At 48.5% G+C, this 21,491-nt stretch overlaps 1 protein-coding gene across 1 annotated transcript in view; it reads left to right on the top strand.

Moving 5' to 3' along the window:
- LOC306939914 (phosphatidylinositol 3-kinase regulatory subunit alpha-like) overlaps positions 1–14,533 on the top strand; it is a gene marked incomplete at its 3' end in the record, with an annotated part of 90,474 nt that extends 75,941 nt beyond the window's left edge. The window contains exons 7-14 of the mRNA XM_079524724.1: positions 2,512–2,713; positions 4,224–4,404; positions 5,326–5,451; positions 7,144–7,286; positions 10,039–10,215; positions 11,161–11,235; positions 12,123–12,293; positions 14,344–14,533. Coding sequence (XP_079380850.1) covers positions 2,512–2,713; positions 4,224–4,404; positions 5,326–5,451; positions 7,144–7,286; positions 10,039–10,215; positions 11,161–11,235; positions 12,123–12,293; positions 14,344–14,533 — 1,265 coding nt within the window. The remainder of the gene's footprint in view (positions 1–2,511; positions 2,714–4,223; positions 4,405–5,325; positions 5,452–7,143; positions 7,287–10,038; positions 10,216–11,160; positions 11,236–12,122; positions 12,294–14,343) is intronic.
- Between the last annotated feature and the right edge of the window lie 6,958 nt (positions 14,534–21,491).

Here is a 21,491-nt window from a genome sequence, read left to right as displayed (position 1 = left end):
AAGACAGAGATGAAATGTCATGGTTTTCATTTATTTTTTTCCTCTTTGGCTTTTTTTGAAAAATAACAATTAAGATTTTAAAAATAAATATTTTTTGAAGTTATTGTTATTCACTCATATTTTTTTGAATGTTCCATTGTTCATCACTTCAATACAAAAGCAGGCCTGCATAAAACCAAGGGTTGTGTAGCCATTTACAAATTTCTGCTGAGACAGTATTCTATTTTCAAATGGTTTATTGGCGCTCCATAAATAAAAATAGCATCTCTCATAGCAAATGGCTTCTAGGCTACAGGTATAATACCAATAATGAAAGTCAACAATGTAGCTATTCTTATTATAATTTGCGTGATCATGCTTGCAGTCCGCGACTGCATGGTTGCACCGCTCTGGCCCTCATTAAAGGTATATTCAGTGATTTCACTTCATTTAAATATCACTTATTTTTTCTTTTTTTTGGGATAATCCGCACATAGAGTGTGCTGACCATATAAGGAGTTCCTCCCTGTCCCCAGTGAGACCCTGGGGTCAAAAAACCCTAGTTTGAGGGAGAGGGAGAGGGAGAGGGAGAGGGAGAGGGAGAGGGAGGGAGGGAGGGAGGGAGGGAGGGAGGGAGGGAGAGAGAGAGAGAGAGAGAGAGAGAGAGAGAGAGAGAGAGAGAGAGAGAGAGAGAGAGAGAGAGAGAGAGAGAGAGAGAGAGAGAGAGAGAGAGAGAGAGAGAGAGAGAGAGAGAGAGAGAGAGAGAGAGAGAGAGAGAGAGAGAGAGAGAGAGAGAGAGAGAGAGAGAGAGAGAGAGAGAGAGAGAGAGAGAGAGAGAGGCTTTATATGTTGACGAGCCCCTCACCTTGGCTAGCGTTAGCGTTAGCGAAAGCGTAAATGTGTCTGTTTGTAGCCCGTTGGTTCACACCCCCTGACCACATGGTAAATGACGGTCCAGGCACGCTGGGGGGGTTAGTGGTCAGATGGGTGGACCCTGCTCCAGAAGAGGGGGGGTTAGTGGTCAGATGGGTGGACCCTGCTCCAGAAGAGGTCGCGGAGATGATGATGAGGTGCTTTTTGATGAGGTCTCCTCCCGACACTTAGAAGTGTCTGTTCTATTTAGCATACTGTCAGCGAGGAAACCACCTAACTCCTGTTTCGAGGTTTTCTTTTTCATAAAGCATTGCTATCGAACACCCTTTACGTCTGCGTGTTGGTTATAAAACTATATTGAACCAATGAAAAGTAGTAAACAGAGCTTCTGACAAAACCTCTTAACTCCATTGGACCCTCAAACTGTCTGCTAAAGCAGCTAACTCCACCACCTCTCCACCTCTCAAACTGTCTGCTAAAGCAGCTAACTCCACCACCTCTCCACCTCTCAAACTGTCTGCTATAAAGCAGCTAACTCCACCACCTCTCTCCCTCTCAAACTGTCTGCTATAAAGCAGCTAACTCCACCACCTCTCCACCTCTCAAACTGTCTGCTAAAGCAGCTAACTCCACCACCTCTCTCCCTCTCAAACTGTCTGCTATAAAGCAGCTAACTCCACCACCTCTCTCCCTCTCAAACTGTCTGCTATAAAGCAGCTAACTCCACCACCTCTCCACCTCTCATGGAAGTAATTGACAATATATAAAGTCACAACACCAACTTTGATGAGGCAGTATTGCTTTGTATTGCATAATTTCCTGAACAGTTTATATTTCTCATTTTCAGAAACAATAACATCCCCGACAGCAGAGATAGATTATTTATATATATATATATATATATATATATAACCCACAGAGCCTAGTCCCTCCATGCGCCAGAAGTGTACCTCCCAGCCCTGGCAGAGTAGTTCTGGAGTAGTTCCAACGGATTGTGTGCCCCTGGTTTTTCCCTAGTGGGACTGATCGAGGGTAGCTACTGGGACGTAAGTCGGGACTTGATCACTCCCGGCTGGGTCACCTGAGTGAGGGGTATGATGTTGAGAGACCCCGTTGACCTCGGGATACATCACTGAGGATACGTCCCAGGTGATGACCTTGGGATACATCACTGAGGATACGTCCCAGGTGAAACCCCGTTGACCTCAGGATACATCACTGAGGATACGTCCCATGCAGGTGCATCCATGCGATGGTTTTTATATATTTTAATATCACCAGCAGTATTGTAATTTGGCTCTAGTGTCTTCAGTGTACAGGGTTTGATGAGGGCCCAGGTGGGGCCGGGCCTTAATTTTTCGGACCTGTTGAGAACTCTAGTTTTTTCCCGGCTGCTGGGCGTATAAAATATACCCGGGTTTTAGTGATGGTTTGACAAACGTTGGCTTTAGTGTTCTAGGCCCTAGAGGGTCAACAGAGAGATATAATCGTCTCTTTTCTTCTCTCTCTCTCCACACTCAGCTCTGCCTCCAAAGCCACCCAAGCCCACCATCACCTCCCCAACCCCCACCACCACCTCCCCAACAGCTGTACCAGCAGCGGTACCAGCAGCGGTACCAGCAGTGGTACCAGTACCAGCAGCAGCGGTACCAGCCGTAGCCGGAGCCGCGGCCGTAGCCGTAGTGGTGTGTAACAACACCAACGGCATGAACAACGGCATGGCGCTGACGGACGCCGAGTGGTACTGGGGAGACATCTCCCGCGAGGAGGTCAACGAGAAGCTGAGGGACACGGCGGACGGGACCTTCCTGGTCCGAGACGCCTCCACCAAGATGCACGGAGACTACACGCTCACCCTGAGGTCAGTACGGCCTTGTTTTAGTTTTAGTCTCTTGAATAGTTTCCATTTAGTTTTAGTCACATTTTAGCCACCTGGAATGTTTTAGTGTTAGTCTAGTTTTAGTCGACTAAATGTCATAGTCGACTAAATCTACAGTTGATTTGGCGGGCCTTGATGCCGTCCTTAATGACTGTTTTTTTCACTTGCTGAAAATAGCCGATCTACAAGCTCACAAGCGTTGTGAGCTTGTATATCTGCTATTTTCAGCATGCAACCAAGTGTAAAATGACTTATACTGGATCTCTTGTCCACTAGTCCCTTCCTGACATTTTAGTCTAGTTTGTATTTGTTGACGAAATCGCCATTATATTTAGTCTTAGTTTTAGTCGTCGTTTCCATTTAGTTTTCTTCAGTGAAAAAAGGTAGTCGACGAACATTCGTCTTAGTTTTAGTCGACGAAAACAACACTGGTCAGTTCACTACACACTCACCCTGAGGTCAGTTCACTACACACTCACCCTGAGGTCAGTTCACTACACACTCACCCTGAGGTCAGTTCACTACACACTCACCCTGAGGTCAGTTCACTACACACTCACCCTGAGGTCAGTTCACTACGCACTCACCCTGAGGTCAGTTCACTACACACTCACCCTGAGGTCAGTTCACTAAACACTCACCCTGAGGTCAGTTCAATATATAATAGTTTTAGGTGATAAGGTGACCACCGAAACGGTGGTCAGTAAAAACAGAGATGTGTTTGGGTGAGTCTCTTACCACCGCGGCTCAGTGACGTCATGTTGTAGTTTTAGTAAAAACAGAGAGGTGTGTTTGGGTGAGCGGTGAGTCTCTTACCACCGCGGCTCAGTGACGTCATGTTGTAGTTTTAGTAAAAACAGAGAGATGTGTTTGGGTGAGCGGTGAGTCTCTTACCACCGCGGCTCAGTGACGTCATGTTGTAGTTTTAGTAAAAACAGAGAGATGTGTTTGGGTGAGCGGTGAGTCTCTTACCACCGCGGCTCAGAGACGTCATGTTGTAGTTTTAGTAAAAACAGAGAGGTGTGTTTGGGTGAGTGGTGAGTCTCTTACCACCGCGGCTCAGTGACGTCATGTTGTAGTTTTAGTAAAAACAGAGAGATGTGTTTGGGTGAGCGGTGAGTCTCTTACCACCGCGGCTCAGTGACGTCATGTTGTAGTTTTAGTAAAAACAGAGAGATGTGTTTGGGTGAGCGGTGAGTCTCTTACCACCGCGGCTCAGAGACGTCATGTTGTAGTTTTAGTAAAAACAGAGAGGTGTGTTTGGGTGAGCGGTGAGTCTCTTACCACCGCGGCTCAGTGATGTCATGTTGTAGTTTCCGGTGGTCACCTTATTGGCCTTTAGTCTCACGGCGTGTGTTGTCTCACGGCGTGTGTCGTCTCACGGCGTGTGTTGTCTCACGGCGTGTGTCGTCTCACGCCGTGTGTCGTCTCACGCCGTGTGTCGTCTCACGCCGTGTGTCGTCTCACGCCGTGTGTCGTCCTGCTCTCACAGGAAGGGCGGGAACAACAAGCTGATCAAGATCTTCCACCGGGACGGAAAGTACGGCTTCTCTGACCCGCTGACCTTCGGCTCGGTGGTGGAGCTGATCAACCACTACCGCAACGAGTCCCTGGCCCAGTACAACCCCAAGCTGGACGTCAAGCTTCTCTACCCGGTCTCCAAGCACCAGCAGGTACCCTACCCCTAACTCTACCCCTAACCCTAACACAGGTACCCTCCTCTACCCCTAACTCTACCCCTAACCCTAACACAGGTACCCTCCTCTACCCCTAACTCTACCCCTAACCCTAACACAGGTACCCTACCCTACCCCTAACTCTACCCCTAACCCTAACACAGGTACCCTCCTCTACCCCTAACTCTACCCCTAACCCTAACACAGGTACCCTCCTCTACCCCTAACTCTACCCCTAACCCTAACACAGGTACCCTCCTCTACCCCTAACTCTACCCCTAACCCTAACACAGGTACCCTCCTCTACCCCTAACTCTACCCCTAACCCTAACACAGGTACCCTCCTCTACCCCTAACTCTACCCCTAACCCTAACACAGGTACCCTCCTCTACCCCTAACTCTACCCCTAACCCTAACACAGGTACCCTCCTCTACCCCTAACTCTACCCCTAACCCTAACACAGGTACCCTCCTCTACCCCTAACTCTACCCCTAACTCTACCCCTAACCCTAACACAGGTACCCTACCCTACCCCTAACCCTAACACAGGTACCCTCCTCTACCCCTAACTCTACCCTAACCCTTACTCTGCTCTACCCCTAACCCCTAACCCAGTACAACCACAAGCTGCAATACCCCATCTCCAATAAGCAGATCAATCGATTGAAGTACATTTTGATGCCAATACTTGTCTACTTGTAACAGTGTGTGCAGTGCTGATACTTGTACTTCATTATTGTATTGCCATCTACGTTCACTGCCGTCAATGAGCGGCAGTGAAGCGGTCAAACTTTTTGAACACTAGATGGCAGTAAAGAAGTGAAGTAAAAACATGTGACTGATAAGTTTCCTCCATCACTGTTCCACACACACACACACACACACACACACACACACGCACACGCACACGCTCTAGGACCAGGTGGTGAAGGAGGACAACATCGAGGCGGTGGGGAAGAAGCTGTGTGAATACCACCAGCAGTACCAGGACAAGAACAAGGAATACGACCGCCTGTACGAGGACTACACCAGGACGTCCCAGGTGAGACCCACGGCCAGGGCAGGGGTCTCAGGAAGGCCCTGACATTAAGGCCTTAACCCATTTAGGCCTGAGATCAGATTCTAAAAATGTCTTCTACATCCTGACAGTTTTCTGAAAAAGCTGTTTCTATGTCAGTCGTTCTTCGATTTTTCAAAAATAGCAGATCTACAAGCTCGTAGCGCGCCACCGAGTGGCGCGCTACGAGCTTGTAGATCTGCTATTTTTCAATACCTAAAGCATAACATCAAAAGGGGTTCCCGCCCAAAATGGGTTAAAGGCTTTAAATATTAAACAGAAGTGGGGAGGTCTACTTCCGCTTTATATTGTACTCATGATCAGAGCTTCCGTTGCTCCAGACTGTACGACGGAAGCATTTTTATTTTACTCATGATCAGAGCTTCCGTTGCTCCAGACTGTACGACGGAAGCATTTATATTTTACTCATGATCAGAGCTTCCGTTGCTCCAGACTGTATGACGGAAGCATTTATATTTCACTCATGATCAGAGCTTCCGTTGCTCCAGACTGTACGACGGAAGCATTTATATTGTACTCATGATCAGAGCTTCCGTTGCTCCAGACTGTATGACGGAAGCATTTATATTGTACTCATGATCAGAGCTTCCGTCGCTCCAGACTGTATGACGGAAGCGTTTGAAATGTGCAGGAGTAACAATAACAGTCTGGCCACACGAGACTACCTTGCCGCTAAAATAACGAAATTCCAGGCCTGTTCGCCACCACTGGTTTCATTTGGATTCCATAGACGTCAGAAAGAAGTCACACAGCGAACATAGGCCATCTGTACCAGCACAGAACCAGTCGTTGCTGCAACGTGCTAAACATAGGCCATCTGTACCAGCACAGAACCAGTCGTTGCTGCAACGTGCTAAACATAGGCCATCTGTACCAGCACAGAACCAGTCGTTGCTGCAACGTGCTAAACATAGGCCATCTGTACCAGCACAGAACCAGTCGTTGCTGCAACGTGCTAAACATAGGCCATCTGTACCAGCACAGAACCAGTCGTTGCTGCAACGTGCTGAACATAGGCCATCTGTACCAGCACAGGACAGCTCGTTGCTGCAACGTGCTGAACATAGGCCATCTGTACCAGCACAGAACCAGTCGTTGCTGCAACGTGCTGAACATAGGCCATCTGTACCAGCACAGGACAGCTCGTTGCTGCAACGTGCTAAACATAGGCCATCTGTACCAGCACAGAACCAGTCGTTGCTGCAACGTGCTAAACATAGGCCATCTGTACCAGCACAGAACAGCTCGTTGCTGCAACGTGCTAAACATAGGCCATCTGTACCAGCACAGAACCAGTCGTTGCTGCAACGTGCTAAACATAGGCCATCTGTACCAGCACAGAACCAGTCGTTGCTGCAACGTGCTAAACATAGGCCATCTGTACCAGCACAGAACCAGTCGTTGCTGCAACGTGCTAAACATAGGCCATCTGTACCAGCACAGAACAGCTCGTTGCTGCAACGTGCTGAACATAGGCCATCTGTACCAGCACAGAACCAGTCGTTGCTGCAACGTGCTGAACATAGGCCATCTGTACCAGCACAGAACCAGTCGTTGCTGCAACGTGCTGAACATAGGCCATCTGTACCAGCACAGAACAGCTCGTTGCTGCAACGTGCTAAACACGAGTGATATCGTCTCCTTTTTGTCTTTCAGGAGATCCAAATGAAGAGGACGGCGATCGAGGCGTTCAACGAGACGATCAAGATCTTCGAGGAGCAGTGTCAGACGCAGGAGCGCTACAGCAAGGACTACATCGAGAAGTTCAGGAGAGAAGGAAACGACAAGGAGATACAGAGGTGAGTTCAGGAGGGTAGGAAAGGACAGGGATATACAGAGGTGAGTTCAGGAGGGAAGGAAACGACAAGGAGATACAGAGGTGAGTTCAGGAGGGTAGGAAAGGACAGGGATATACAGAGGTGAGTTCAGGAGGGTAGGAAAGGACAGGGATATACAGAGGTGAGTTCAGGAGGGAAGGAAACGACAAGGAGATACAGAGGTGAGTTCAGGAGAGAAGGAAACGACAAGGAGATACAGAGGTGAGTTCAGGAGGGTAGGAAAGGACAAGGAGATACAGAGGTGAGTTCAGGAGAGAAGGAAACGACAAGGAGATACAGAGGTGAGTTTCAGAGGGTAGGAAACGACAAGGAGATACAGAGGTGAGTTCAGGAGGGTAGGAAAGGACAGGGATATACAGAGGTGAGTTCAGGAGGGAAGGAAACGACAAGGAGATACAGAGGTGAGTTCAGGAGAGAAGGAAACGACAAGGAGATACAGAGGTGAGTTCAGGAGGGTAGGAAAGGACAGGGAGATACAGAGGTGAGTTCAGGAGGGTAGGAAAGGACAGGGATATACAGAGGTGAGTTCAGGAGGGAAGGAAAGGACAGGGAGATACAGAGGTGAGTTCAGGAGGGTAGGAAAGGACAGGGATATACAGAGGTGAGTTCAGGAGGGTAGGAAAGGACAGGGATATACAGAGGTGAGTTCAGGAGGGAAGGAAACGACAAGGAGATACAGAGGTGAGTTCAGGAGAGAAGGAAACGACAAGGAGATACAGAGGTGAGTTCAGGAGGGTAGGAAAGGACAAGGAGATACAGAGGTGAGTTCAGGAGAGAAGGAAACGACAAGGAGATACAGAGGTGAGTTTCAGAGGGTAGGAAACGACCAGGAGATACAGAGGTGAGTTCAGGAGGGTAGGAAAGGACAGGGATATACAGAGGTGAGTTCAGGAGGGAAGGAAACGACAAGGAGATACAGAGGTGAGTTCAGGAGAGAAGGAAACGACAAGGAGATACAGAGGTGAGTTCAGGAGGGTAGGAAAGGACAGGGAGATACAGAGGTGAGTTTCAGAGGGTAGGAAACGACAAGGAGATACAGAGGTGAGTTCAGGAGAGAAGGAAACGACAAGGAGATACAGAGGTGAGTTCAGGAGGGTAGGAAAGGACAGGGATATACAGAGGTGAGTTCAGGAGGGAAGGAAAGGACAGGGAGATACAGAGGTGAGTTCAGGAGGGTAGGAAAGGACAGGGATATACAGAGGTGAGTTCAGGAGGGTAGGAAAGGACAGGGATATACAGAGGTGAGTTCAGGAGGGAAGGAAACGACAAGGAGATACAGAGGTGAGTTCAGGAGAGAAGGAAACGACAAGGAGATACAGAGGTGAGTTCAGGAGGGTAGGAAAGGACAAGGAGATACAGAGGTGAGTTCAGGAGAGAAGGAAACGACAAGGAGATACAGAGGTGAGTTTCAGAGGGTAGGAAACGACAAGGAGATACAGAGGTGAGTTCAAGAGGGTAGGAAAGGACAGGGATATACAGAGGTGAGTTCAGGAGGGAAGGAAACGACAAGGAGATACAGAGGTGAGTTCAGGAGAGAAGGAAACGACAAGGAGATACAGAGGTGAGTTCAGGAGGGTAGGAAAGGACAGGGAGATACAGAGGTGAGTTTCAGAGGGTAGGAAACGACAAGGAGATACAGAGGTGAGTTCAGGAGAGAAGGAAACGACAAGGAGATACAGAGGTGAGTTCAGGAGGGTAGGAAAGGACAGGGATATACAGAGGTGAGTTCAGGAGGGTAGGAAACGACAAGGAGATACAGAGGTGAGTTCAGGAGGGTAGGAAAGGACAGGGATATACAGAGGTGAGTTCAGGAGAGAAGGAAACGACAAGGAGATACAGAGGTGAGTTTCAGAGGGTAGGAAACGACAAGGAGATACAGAGGTGAGTTCAGGAGGGTAGGAAAGGACAGGGATATACAGAGGTGAGTTCAGGAGAGAAGGAAACGACAAGGAGATACAGAGGTGAGTTTCAGAGGGTAGGAAACGACAAGGAGATACAGAGGTGAGTTTCAGAGGGTAGGAAACGACAAGGAGATACAGAGGTGAGTTCAAGAGGGTAGGAAACGACAAGGAGATACAGAGGTGAGTTCAGGAGGGTAGGAAAGGACAGGGATATACAGAGGTGAGTTCATGAGGGTAGGAAACGACAAGGAGATACAGAGGTGAGTTCAGGAGGGTAGGAAACTACACTTTGGGAACCACTATGGACTTATCTTTTCAAAGCAGCCTTGTTCAGATAAGTCATTGTGTGACCTTCACAGGTCTTTAGTCCATTTTGGGCGGAAACCCCTTTTGGTGTTTTAAGCATTATGTTATACTTTAGCTATTGAAAAATAGAAGATCTACAAGCTCATAGTGCGGCACCGAGTGCCGCACTATGAGCTTGTAGATCTGCTATTTTTGAAAAATCGTGAAAACGTGGTGCAAATCATTTAATATATATTATTTCACAGTGAATATTTTAACTCAAATATTAGCTTATCTGGAACAACATATTTTCAGATGGGGGTCGGAGGCATATTACATATAATTGTAGGGGTCCTTGACATTAAATAATTTGAGAACCACTGACATAGAAACATAGGCTTTTTCAGAAAACTGTCAGGATTTAGAAGAATAGAATGTAGAATTATCAGGTCTAAATGGGTTAAAAAATAGCAACAAAACAAAAACATGACATTTTTGTCCCCCCCCCCCCCCCCCCCCCCCGCCAGGATCATGGGGAACTACGAGAAGCTGAAGTCACGGATCAGTGAGATCGTGGACAGCAAGCGGCGCCTGGAGGAAGACCTGAAGAAGCAGGCGGCCGACTACCGAGAGATAGACAAGAGAATGAACAGCATCAAACCAGACCTGATCCAGCTGCGCAAGACCAGAGACCAGTACCTGATGTAAGTATCTATTCCTGGTCTCTAAACTGCCTCCCCCTGGCCAGCCGGGGCGCCTGATGGAGGGGAAAGGAACTGGTCTCTAAACTGCCTCCCCCTGGCCAGCCGGGGCGCCTGATGGAGGGGAAAGGAACTGGTCTCTATACTGCCTCCCCCTGGCCGCCTGATGGAGGGGAAAGGAACTGGTCTCTATACTGCCTCTCCCTGGCCGCCTGATGGAGGGGAAAGGAACTGGTCTCTAAACTGCCTCCCCCTGGCCGCCTGATGGAGGGGAAAGGAACTGGTCTCTATACTGCCTCCCCCTGGCCGCCTGATGGAGGGGAAAGGAACTGGTCTCTATACTGCCTCTCCCTGGCCGCCTGATGGAGGGGAAAGGAACTGGTCTCTAAACTGCCTCCCCCTGGCCAGCCGGGGCGCCTGATGGAGGGGAAAGGAACTGGTTGGAATAACGTGTTCCTTCCACGCGCTACGTCCAACCAGGGAAACTCCCCCCTGTCAGGTGTAAAGGAGCAACTTGGACTCTTCAGGCATGAAGGAAGCATGAGTTCAAGTCCGTTGCTCTCCCCAGGTTGGCGGAGGGTGTGTAGAGCCCAGGATCACATTAGATAATTGACACAGGGGTGAAAAATGGGTTACAAAAAAAAAAAAAGTATCTATACCAGAGACCAGTATCTGATGTAAGTATCTATTCTAGAGAGACCACTGTCTAATGACCAGATCAGTGGTCTTGTGGTTAGAGTGTCCGCCCTGAAACTGGGAGGTCGGGGGTTCGATCCCCGGCCGGGCCATACCAAAGACTGACTGTGTGTGTGTGTGTGTGTGTGTGTGTGTGTGTGTGTGTGTGTGTGTGTGTGTGTGTGTGTGTGTGTGTGTGTGTGTGTGTGTGTGTGTGTGTGTGTGTGTGTGTGTGTGTGTGTGTGTGTGTGTGTGTGTGTGTGTGTGTTACAGGTGGCTGACCCAGAAAGGCGTGAGGCAGAAGAAACTCAACGAGTGGCTCGGAATCAAGAACGAGAACACGGAAGAGTAAGTGTCAAACTGACCTCTGACCTCTCACTCAGAGATGAGAGAGAGGGTCAAGCTGACCTCTCACTCAGAGATGAGAGAGGGTCAAGCTGACCTCTCACTCAGAGATGAGAGAGGGTCAAGCTGACCTCTCACTCAGAGATGAGAGAGAGGGTCAAGCTGACCTCTCACTCAGAGATGAGAGAGGGTCAAGCTGACCTCTCACTCAGAGATGAGAGAGGGTCAAGCTGACCTCTCACTCAGAGATGAGAGAGGGTCAAGCTGACCTCTCACTCAGAGATGAGAGAGGGTCAAGCTGACCTCTCACTCAGAGATGAGAGAGGGTCAAGCTGACCTCTCACTCAGAGATGAGAGAGGGTCAAACTCTTACGCTTATAAAAGCAAAGGTTTTAAACTGCTTGGCTGTAGCTAGAACAGTGAGAACACAGGTTTAGTATTGTCCAAAAGACGAAGTTTATTGATATGAAAATGGATCGCATGGCTCCACAGCGTAAATGGATCGCATGGCTCCACAGCGTAAGAGTGAGACGTCATCGAAAAACTCCCTCCCCTGTTTAGCCGACGAAAACGAAAATCTTAAAACATTAATAACTCGCGATCTAAATCATCCCGTCTAATTATGAAAACAGATCCTGTGTTTGACGGCCCTCCGCGGTCCAGTCGCTAGTCGCGATAGATTTATTCTTACCTCCCGTTGTTGTCGATCGACTTTGAAGTGGCGTGGCTATTGTTAGCTGCTACACACACATTCACAACAACATCCGGTCCGTCGGTGAAAGTGGTCCGTGTTTATAAATCGACTGGGCGCTATAATGTAATGGATTAAATAACCCCGGGCGTTCTAGGTGTTAATCGTCTCCCTGTGTGTCCTCTCGGTTCCGTTCCAGTCAGTACTCCATGGTGGAGGACGACGAGGACCTTCCTCACCACGATGAGAGGTCCTGGAAGCTGGGAAACATCAACCGCCTGCAGGCGGAGGCTCTGCTGAGAGGCAAGAGAGACGGGACCTTCCTGGTGCGGGACAGCAGCAAGGCTGGATGCTACGCCTGTAGCGTTGTGTACGTACACACACACACACACACACACACACACACACACACACACACACACACACACACAGCAGCAAGGCAGGATGCTACGCCTGTAGCGTTGTGTACGTACACACACACACACACACACACACACACACACACACACACACACACACACACACACACACACACAGCAAGGCTGGATGCTACGCCTGTAGCGTTGTGTACGTACACACACACACACACACACACACACACAGCAGCAAGGCTGGATGCTACGCCTGTAGCGTTGTGTACGTACACACACACACACACACACACACACACACACACACAGACACACAGCAGCAAGGCAGGATGCTACGCCTGTAGCGTTGTGTACGCACACACACACACACACACACACACACACACACACACACACACACACACACAGCAGCAAGGCTGGATGCTACGCCTGTAGCGTTGTGTACGTACACACACACACACACACACACACACACACACACACACACACAGCAGCAAGGCAGGATGCTACGCCTGTAGCGTTGTGTACGTACACACACACACACACACACACACACACACACACACACACACACACACACACACACACACACACACACACACACAGCAGCAAGGCAGGATGCTAAGCCTGCAGCACCGTGTGTGTAACGTATACACACACACACACACACACACAGCAGCAAGGCAGGATGCTAAGCCTGCAGCACCGTGTGTGTAACGTATACACACACACACACACACACACAGCAGCAAGGCAGGATGCTAAGCCTGCAGCACTGTGTGTGTAACGTATACACACACACGCGTCGTCAGCCTTGGTTAAATAAACATCTTAGAACCGGATTGCAAGCTTACTGCAACACGTCTGTCCTCACCACGGTGCAGGAGCCTGTGGGGACCACCAGTGGTCCTTGAGGGGGTTCCAAATTGGTCCCCAGCTAAAATGGAGAGTTGGTAACCAAATGGACCCTTATTGAGCTGTAAAATGAAACCAAATGGACCTGTAAGGGTCCTTTTGGTTTCATTTTACACTCTCAAGACTTACATTTTGTTAAACATCTGCTGTTACAAATCTTAAGTTAATTTACAAGAAGTCGACACAATTAGAGAATGTGAAACGATCGTTGTTTTGATCAACGTTTACCATCATCTCTCCTAACGGTACCAACATAATCAGCTATGAACCTAAACATCTGTCTAACTAAGAATATCTGCACAATGAAACCATGAGTATACACTATAGAGTATAGAGTATACACTATAGAGTATAGAGTATACACTATAGAGTGCCAATATGTCTACATAACTAAACATGATAAGTTTGGTCGTCTAGGCTAGTTGGGGCAATCTGCTGCAGGCTAAGGTGGGTGGAGTCTGAAGAGGTGGGTGGAGTCTGAAGAGGTGGGTGGAGTCTGAAGAGGTGGGTTTGGGGGTATTTGGGCCGAATGACGAAATGCAGCTTTTTTGTTATTCGCGTTAAGCCATTCTGGGCGGGAACCCCTTTTGGTGTTTTAAGCGTTATGTTATACTTTAGCTATTGTAGATCTGCAATTTTTTTTTAAATCGTTCAAATCATTGCAAATCATTGAATATATTCTTTCAGAGCGAACGTTTTTTAACTCAAATCTTTGCTTCTGGGGGGTCCCTGGAACAACATATTTTCAGATGGGGGTCCGCAGCCAAATGCATATAATTATGGGGGTCCTTGACATGAAAAAGGTTGAGCACCCACTGACATAGAAACATGAGGTTTTTCAGAAAAATGTTTGTAAGCCTTTTTTTAACCCATTTTGGGCGGGAACCCCTTTTGGTGTTAGCATTATGTTATGCTTTAGCTATTGAAAAATAGCAGACCTACAAGCTCATAGCGCGCCACGAGTGGCGCGCTATGAGCTTGTAGGTCTGCTATTTTTGAAAAATCGAAGAACGACTGACATAGAAACATAGCTTTTTCAGAAAACTGTCAGGATGTAGAAGACATTTTTAGAATCTGATCTCAGGTCAAAATGGGTTCTTAATTTGTATTTGTCCCTCTCCCCTCTCTCCACAGCGTGGACGGCGAGGTGAAGCACTGCGTCATCAACAAGACTCCGTCGGGCCTGGGGTTCGCCGAGCCGTACAACCTGTACGGATCTCTGAAGGAGCTGGTTCTGCACTACCAGCACACCTCTCTGGTCCAACACAACGACTCTCTGAACGTCACGCTGGCGTACCCCGTCTACGCACAGCAGAGACGCTGACAGCGCCGTTTAGTACCCTGGGGTACACACTGACACACACACACTGAACGTTACGCTGACAGCGTTGGTACCCTGGTACACACACACAGCAGAGACGCTGACATGCCCACGTCTACGCACAGCAGAGACGCTTCACAGCGCCGTATACCCTGGTACACACACACATAGCAGAGACGCTGCCATGCCCCACGTCTACGCACAGCAGAGACCCTGACATGCCCACGTCTACGCACAGCAGAGACCCTGGTACACACTGACACACACAGGCCTCTTTTTTTCACTCTAAAGTCGTACGATTTGTCACACACGTTACCGCAGTGAAATTTGTTCTCCACATTTGACCACCCATCTCTTGGAGCGGTGAGCCGCAGCCATGCTGCGCTCGGGAATTATTTGATTTGTGGATTTGACCCCCCCAATCCAACCTTTGATGCTGAGTGCCAAGCTGGGACTGACCCCCCAATCCAACCCTTTGATGCTGAGTGCCAAGCAGGGACTGACCCCCCAATCCAACCCTTGATGCTGAGTGCCAAGCAGGGACTGACCCCCCAATCCAACCCTTGATGCTGAGTGCCAAGCAGGGACTGACCCCCCAATCCAACCTTTGATGCTGAGTGCCAAGCAGGGACTGACCCCCCCAATCCAACCCTTGATGCCGAGTGCCAAGCAGGGACTGACCCCCCAATCCAACCCTTTGATGCTGAGTGCCAAGCAGGGACTGACCCCCCCAATCCAACCCTTGATGCCGAGTGCCAAGCAGGGACTGACCCCCCCAATCCAACCCTTGATGCTGAGTGCCAAGCAGGGACTGACCCCCCCAATCCAACCCTTGATGCTGAGTGCCAAGCAGGGACTGACCCCCCAATCCAACCCTTGATGCTGAGTGCCAAGCAGGGACTGACCCCCCAATCCAACCCTTTGATGCTGAGTGCCAAGCAGGGACTGACCCCCCCAATCCAACCCTTTGATGCTGAGTGCCAAGCAGGGACTGACCCCCCAATCCAACCCTTGATGCTGAGTGCCAAGCAGGGACTGACCCCCCAATCCAACCCTTGATGCTGAGTGCCAAGCAGGGAGGCATCGGGTCCCATTTTTACAGTCTTTGGTATGACCCGGCCGGGGATCGAACCCCAACCTCCCAGTTACAGGGCGGACACTCTAACCACAAGGCCACTGTCTGGTTGGTGCTTTTCACGGAAACCGGCCGGTTGGCCATTTTTTTTTTCATTTTCAGTGGAAACGTCTCTGAACTGTTCAATGTTTAGTCCCGGGGAGAGAAACACTGAACCGGTTCTACCCTGGAGGAGAAGGAACCACAGACAGACGGACGGACAGACAGTCTAGCCTGAGCGAACGTGTTAGGTTTCTGGTCTAGAGGGGGCGCTAGTGCAGCGCTACGTCACATCATTTGGAGCGACGCCCACCCGGGAATGTGTTGACTCCTCCCACTTCTAGACCAGAGCGGCCAATGGCGTTCCCTCCAGGCTTTGAATTTCTTTTGCGCCGAACGAAAATGAAAAGCCTGAGTACCGAGTACAGACAGTCTATCTACGCGCAGCAGAGATGCTGGACAGACAGACAGACAGACAGACAGACAGACAGACAGACAGACAGACCTTTACAAAGGAGGGACAAGGAGAAAGCAGGGCGTTTTCCTGGTTCCTTCACGGTGGTTGGTGTCGGTATGACAATGAGACGAGGCTGAGACGAGGCTGAGACGGGACGGGACGGACGGACGGACAGACGGACGGACGCGTGTCTCTTCTCTTCGCCCTCGGCCGGCTGCTGCTGTTGATGTTAAAAAAAACAAAAAAATAATAATAAAACCCACGAGAGGAAATGGAGAAAAAGCAGCGAAAAGGTTAAAAAAAATCCTGGGGACTTTTTTTTTTGTCTTTCTTTTTCCAGTTTTTCTACTTCTACTTCCGGAAGCTTTTAACCCATTCTGGGCGGGAACCCCTTTTAACCCATTCTGGGCGGGAACCCCTTTTGTTGTTTTAACTAAGCATTTATGTTATACTTTAGCTATTGAAAAATAGCAGATCTACAAGCCCATAGCGCGCCACCGAGTGGCGCGCTACGAGCTTGTAGATCTGCTATTTTTGAAAAAACGGTTTTCAGATGAGCTTCGCAAAACCTAATTTGGTTCTGCGAGGACATGGTACAGGACACATGGTACTGGACACATGGTACTGGACACATGGTACCGGACACATGGTACCGGACACATGGTACCGGACATGGTACAGGACATGGTACTGGACACATGGTACCGGACACATGGTACCGGACACATGGTACCGGACATGGTACTGGACACATGGTACAGGACACATGGTACTGGCCACATGGTACAGGACATGGTACTGGACACATGGTACTGGACACATGGTACCGGACACATGGTACCGGACATGGTACTGGACACATGGTACTGGACACATGGTACAGGACATGGTACCGGACACATGGTACTGGACACATGGTACTGGACACATGGTACTAGACACATGGTACAGGACATGGTACCGTACACATGGTACTGGACATGGTACAGGACACATGGTACTGGACACATGGTACTGGACACATGGTACTGGACACATGGTACTGGACACATGGTACTGGACACATGGTACAGGACATGGTACAGGACACATGGTACAGGACACATGGTACTGGACACATGGTACTGGACACATGGTACAGGACATGGTACGACACCCTGAGTTCTGTGGGAAACCCCCACCTCTCAACAAATGGATACTTTGTGTGAAATTATTCAAAATGAGGTAAAATAGCCTGATCTACAAGAGTGCGATGCGTTGTGATCTTGTAGATCGGCTATTTTATTTTTTTGATTTCCTGTTTTTTTCTTTTTGTACTTCCACCCCACAGGGGTGATTATTTTGGTTATAACGGAAAACTTAAAAAGGTTTCTGGGTTATTATAATAATCCTTCATAAGGTTTCTGGGTTATTATAATAATCCTATTATTGGGTTATTATAATAATCCTGTTATTATAATAATCCTTCATAGTGGAAAAGTAATAATATTGTTTTTGGGACTGTCCATCATGTGCCGAGCCTGAATGTAAACATTGAATGACTTCTTTGCGGAGCACAGATTTCAACATCGCTACTTGACCCCCTCACCCCCCCCCCCCCCCCCCTCCACCTCCCCCTCCCCCCCAACCCAGGATTACAAAATGGAGGCCTTTTTTCTCTCCAAAGCGGTGCTTCTTCTTCGATAAAAAAGCTTTACCAGCTGGAATGTCTAAGCGCAACACAGGTGTACGCGGACGGACGGACACAAGGACAGACAAGTCTTTTTTTGTCTGACGTAACACCACTGGGTGTGTACGTAACGCACGTACGTACGTAAATAACGTGCGGTCGTACACCGATGTACCACTCGGTGTCGCGCACCACAGAATGTATTTACGGTATTAAAAATCAGAGCTTTTTGTTCTTCATTGAAATGTATTTCCGTTTTGGTCGTCTCTCGATCTCTCCATCGTTTGGTCGTCTCTCGATCTCTCCATCGTTTGGTCGTCTCTCGATCTCTCCATCGTTTGGTCGTCTCTCGATCTCTCCATCGTTTGGTCGTCTCTCGATCTCTCCATCGTTTGGTCGTCTCTCGATCTCTCCATCGTTTGGTCGTCTCTCTCTCCATCGTTTGGTCGTCTCTCTCTCCATCGTTTGGTCGTCTCTCGATCTCTCCATCGTTTGGTCGTCTCTCGATCTCTCCATCGTTTGGTCGACTCGATCTCTCCATCGTTTGGTCGTCTCTCGATCTCTCCATCGTTTGGTCGTCTCTCGATCTCTCCATCGTTTGGTCGTCTCTCGATCTCTCCATCGTTTGGTCGTCTCTCGATCTCTCCATCGTTTGGTCGTCTCTCGATCTCTCCATCGTTTGGTCGTCTCTCTCTCCATCGTTTGGTCGTCTCTCTCTCCATCGTTTGGTCGTCTCTCTCTCCATCGTTTGGTCGTCTCTCTCTCCATCGTTTGGTCGTCTCTCTCTCCATCGTTTGGTCGTCTCTCGATCTCTCCATCGTTTGGTCGTCTCTCTCTCCATCGTTTGGTCGTCTCTCTCTCCATCGTTTGGTCGTCTCTCTCTCCATCGTTTGGTCGTCTCTCTCTCCATCGCTCCCAGAATCCTCGTCTTTCAGCGTGTGTGAATCCAATAAGAGGTACGTCCCATGTGACCAAAAAAAAAAGGAAAAAAAACCCTGTAAGATTTATTTTCCTTCATGTGTGTCTAACACTTTTTTTTTATAGTTGTTTTCGTTTTGCGTTAACTTGTTCGACGGCAGGCGGTAGATTTGCTGATAAATGTAGCAAAAGTGGTACTTTTTGACAACAAAAAGAAAAGATTTTTCTTTTTTTTTCTTGAAAAGACTCCTAGCTGTGGACTTCAAAAGGAGAGAGAGAGGATGTTTGTGTGTTGGTTGAGCGTCCACGGAGCGGTACGGATCGAATCCTCCACGAACCTTTGAACCAACATGGACAGATCTCACTGTGGCCCCTTTTCCACCGGTTGGTTCCCAGTGGGAACCGGTTCAGTTCTTTTCCACCGGTTGGTTCCCAGTGGGAACCGGTTCAGTTCTTTTCCACCGGTTGGTTCCCAATGGGAACCGGTTCAGTTCTTTTTGGTTCTTAGTCCGTGAGCCAGAGCTCCAAAATTGGAACGTTAATTATGAATTGAGTGGGCAAAACCATACCTATATTAGATTGGTATCACCATGAAACTTCCCCAATTCAGTACTTACACGAAGACAATGATTTATTGTATTACAAATTTTACATTTTTCAATATGCAAATGAGGCATTATGTAGGAAAATATGAAAAAGCTACTATACTGTGGAAGGGTTATCATGTATTAATTTACTTGTATTGATCCTATAAACAATTTAATATAGGGTATAGTTTGCCAACCAATTTTGGAGCTCTGGCTCATGGACTAAGAACCAAAAAGAACTGAACCGGTTCCCATTGGGAACCAACCGGTGGAAAAGAACTGAACCGGTTCCCATTGGGAACCAACCGGTGGAAAAGAACTGAACCGGTTCCCACTGGGAACCAACCGGTGGAAAAGAACTGAACCAGTTCCCGTTGGGAACCAACCGGTGGAAAAGAACTGAACCGGTTCCCGTTGGGAACCAACCGGTGGAAAAGAACTGAACCAGTTCCCACTGGGAACCAACCGGTGGAAAATAACTGAACCGGTTCCCACTGGGAACCAACCGGTGGAAAAGAACTGAACCGGTTCCCATTGGGAACCAACCGGTGGAAAAGAACTGAACCAGTTCCCACTGGGAACCAACCGGTGGAAAAGAACTGAACCGGTTCCCACTGGGAACCAACCGGTGGAAAAGAACTGAACCAGTTCCCACTGGGAACCAACCGGTGGAAAAGAACTGAACCGGTTCCCATTGGGAACCAACCGGTGGAAAAGAACTGAACCGGTTCCCATTGGGAACCAACCGGTGGAAAAGAACTGAACCGGTTCCCATTGGGAACCAACCGGTGGAAAAGAACTGAACCGGTTCCCATTGGGAACCAACCGGTGGAAAAGAACTGAACCGGTTCCCATTGGGAACCAACCGGTGGAAAAGAACTGAACCGGTTCCCGTTGGGAACCAACCGGTGGAAAAGAACTGAACCGGTTCCCACTGGGAACCAACCGGTGGAAAAGAACTGAACCGGTTCCCCTTGGGAACCAACCGGTGGAAAAGAACTGAACCGGTTCCCACTGGGAACCAACCGGTGGAAAAGGGGTCAGAGAGGAACCTTCATACCAAAAAGAAAAACAAGAAAAACAAAACAAACAAAACATCCGTTTCTCTTCACCTCTACTCTGACCTTCACCTCTACTCTGACCTTCACCTCTACTCTGACCTTCACCTCTACTCTGACCTTCACCTCTACTCTGACCTTCTCTTCACCTCTACTCTGACCTTCACCTCTACTCTGACCTTCTCTTCACCTCTACTCTGACCTTCACCTCTACTCTGACCTTCACCTCTACTCTGACCTTCTCTTCACCTCTACTCTGACCTTCACCTCTACTCTGACCTTCACCTCTACTATGACCTTCTCTTCACCTCTACTCTGACCTTCACCTCTACTCTGACCTTCTCTTCACCTCTACTCTGACCTTCTCTTCACCTCTACTCTGACCTTCTCTTCACCTCTACTCTGACCTTCTCTTCACCTCTACTCTGACCTTCTCTTCACCTCTACTCTGACCTTCTCTTCACCTCTACTCTGACCTTCTATGCAAATCTAGTGTATTTTATGTCCTTGTATTTCTTCAAACGTGTATTTTATTTTTCTGTTGCAACCCCCAAGATATAAGCTCGTTTTTATTTCATTTCTCTTGCTTGAAAAGTATATTGTTTTCCCCTGTGTAACATTAACATCCGAGAGGATATGTTAATGTGTCAAAATGCCAAGATAAAACGCTTTTGATTTGTTTGGTTTTTATTTTGTTTATGTATAAAGAATATAATAGTAAAGTTTATCTTTAAAAAAAAAAAAAAAAAAAAAAAAGAGACTTCATCAGCTGGTAGAAAGATGGAAAATATCAGTATTTTGTTTTGTTTTTGCTCCACAATAATCTCAGGCAGAGCCTAGTGAGTATTTCAGCTGCTTCAGTCAGAACTATTTCTTACAGAGATAGTCCCGTGCGTGTGTGTGCGTGCGTGCGTGCGTGCGTGCGTGTGCGTGCGTGCGTGCGTGCGTGCGTGTGCGTAGTCTACATAATCGTTGCCGTCTGGCAGAAACCGCTTATCTCCATATTTTACCTTCTCGTGTTTTTTGTGGTAAACCAACGCCCTCGACGCCCTCGACGCTCGACGAGGGCACCACAACGCCACAACGCCCTCGACGCTCGCACCACAAAGTCGCTCAGAAGTAGCAGATGGCACCGCATCTCCAGCTTGTAGATCTGCA

This window comes from Electrona antarctica (genome assembly GCF_951216825.1).
Source record: "Electrona antarctica genome assembly, chromosome: 16".
In the NCBI taxonomy this organism is placed as follows: Eukaryota; Metazoa; Chordata; class Actinopteri; order Myctophiformes; family Myctophidae; genus Electrona; species Electrona antarctica.
This window is presented reverse-complemented; position numbering and strand designations above follow the sequence as displayed.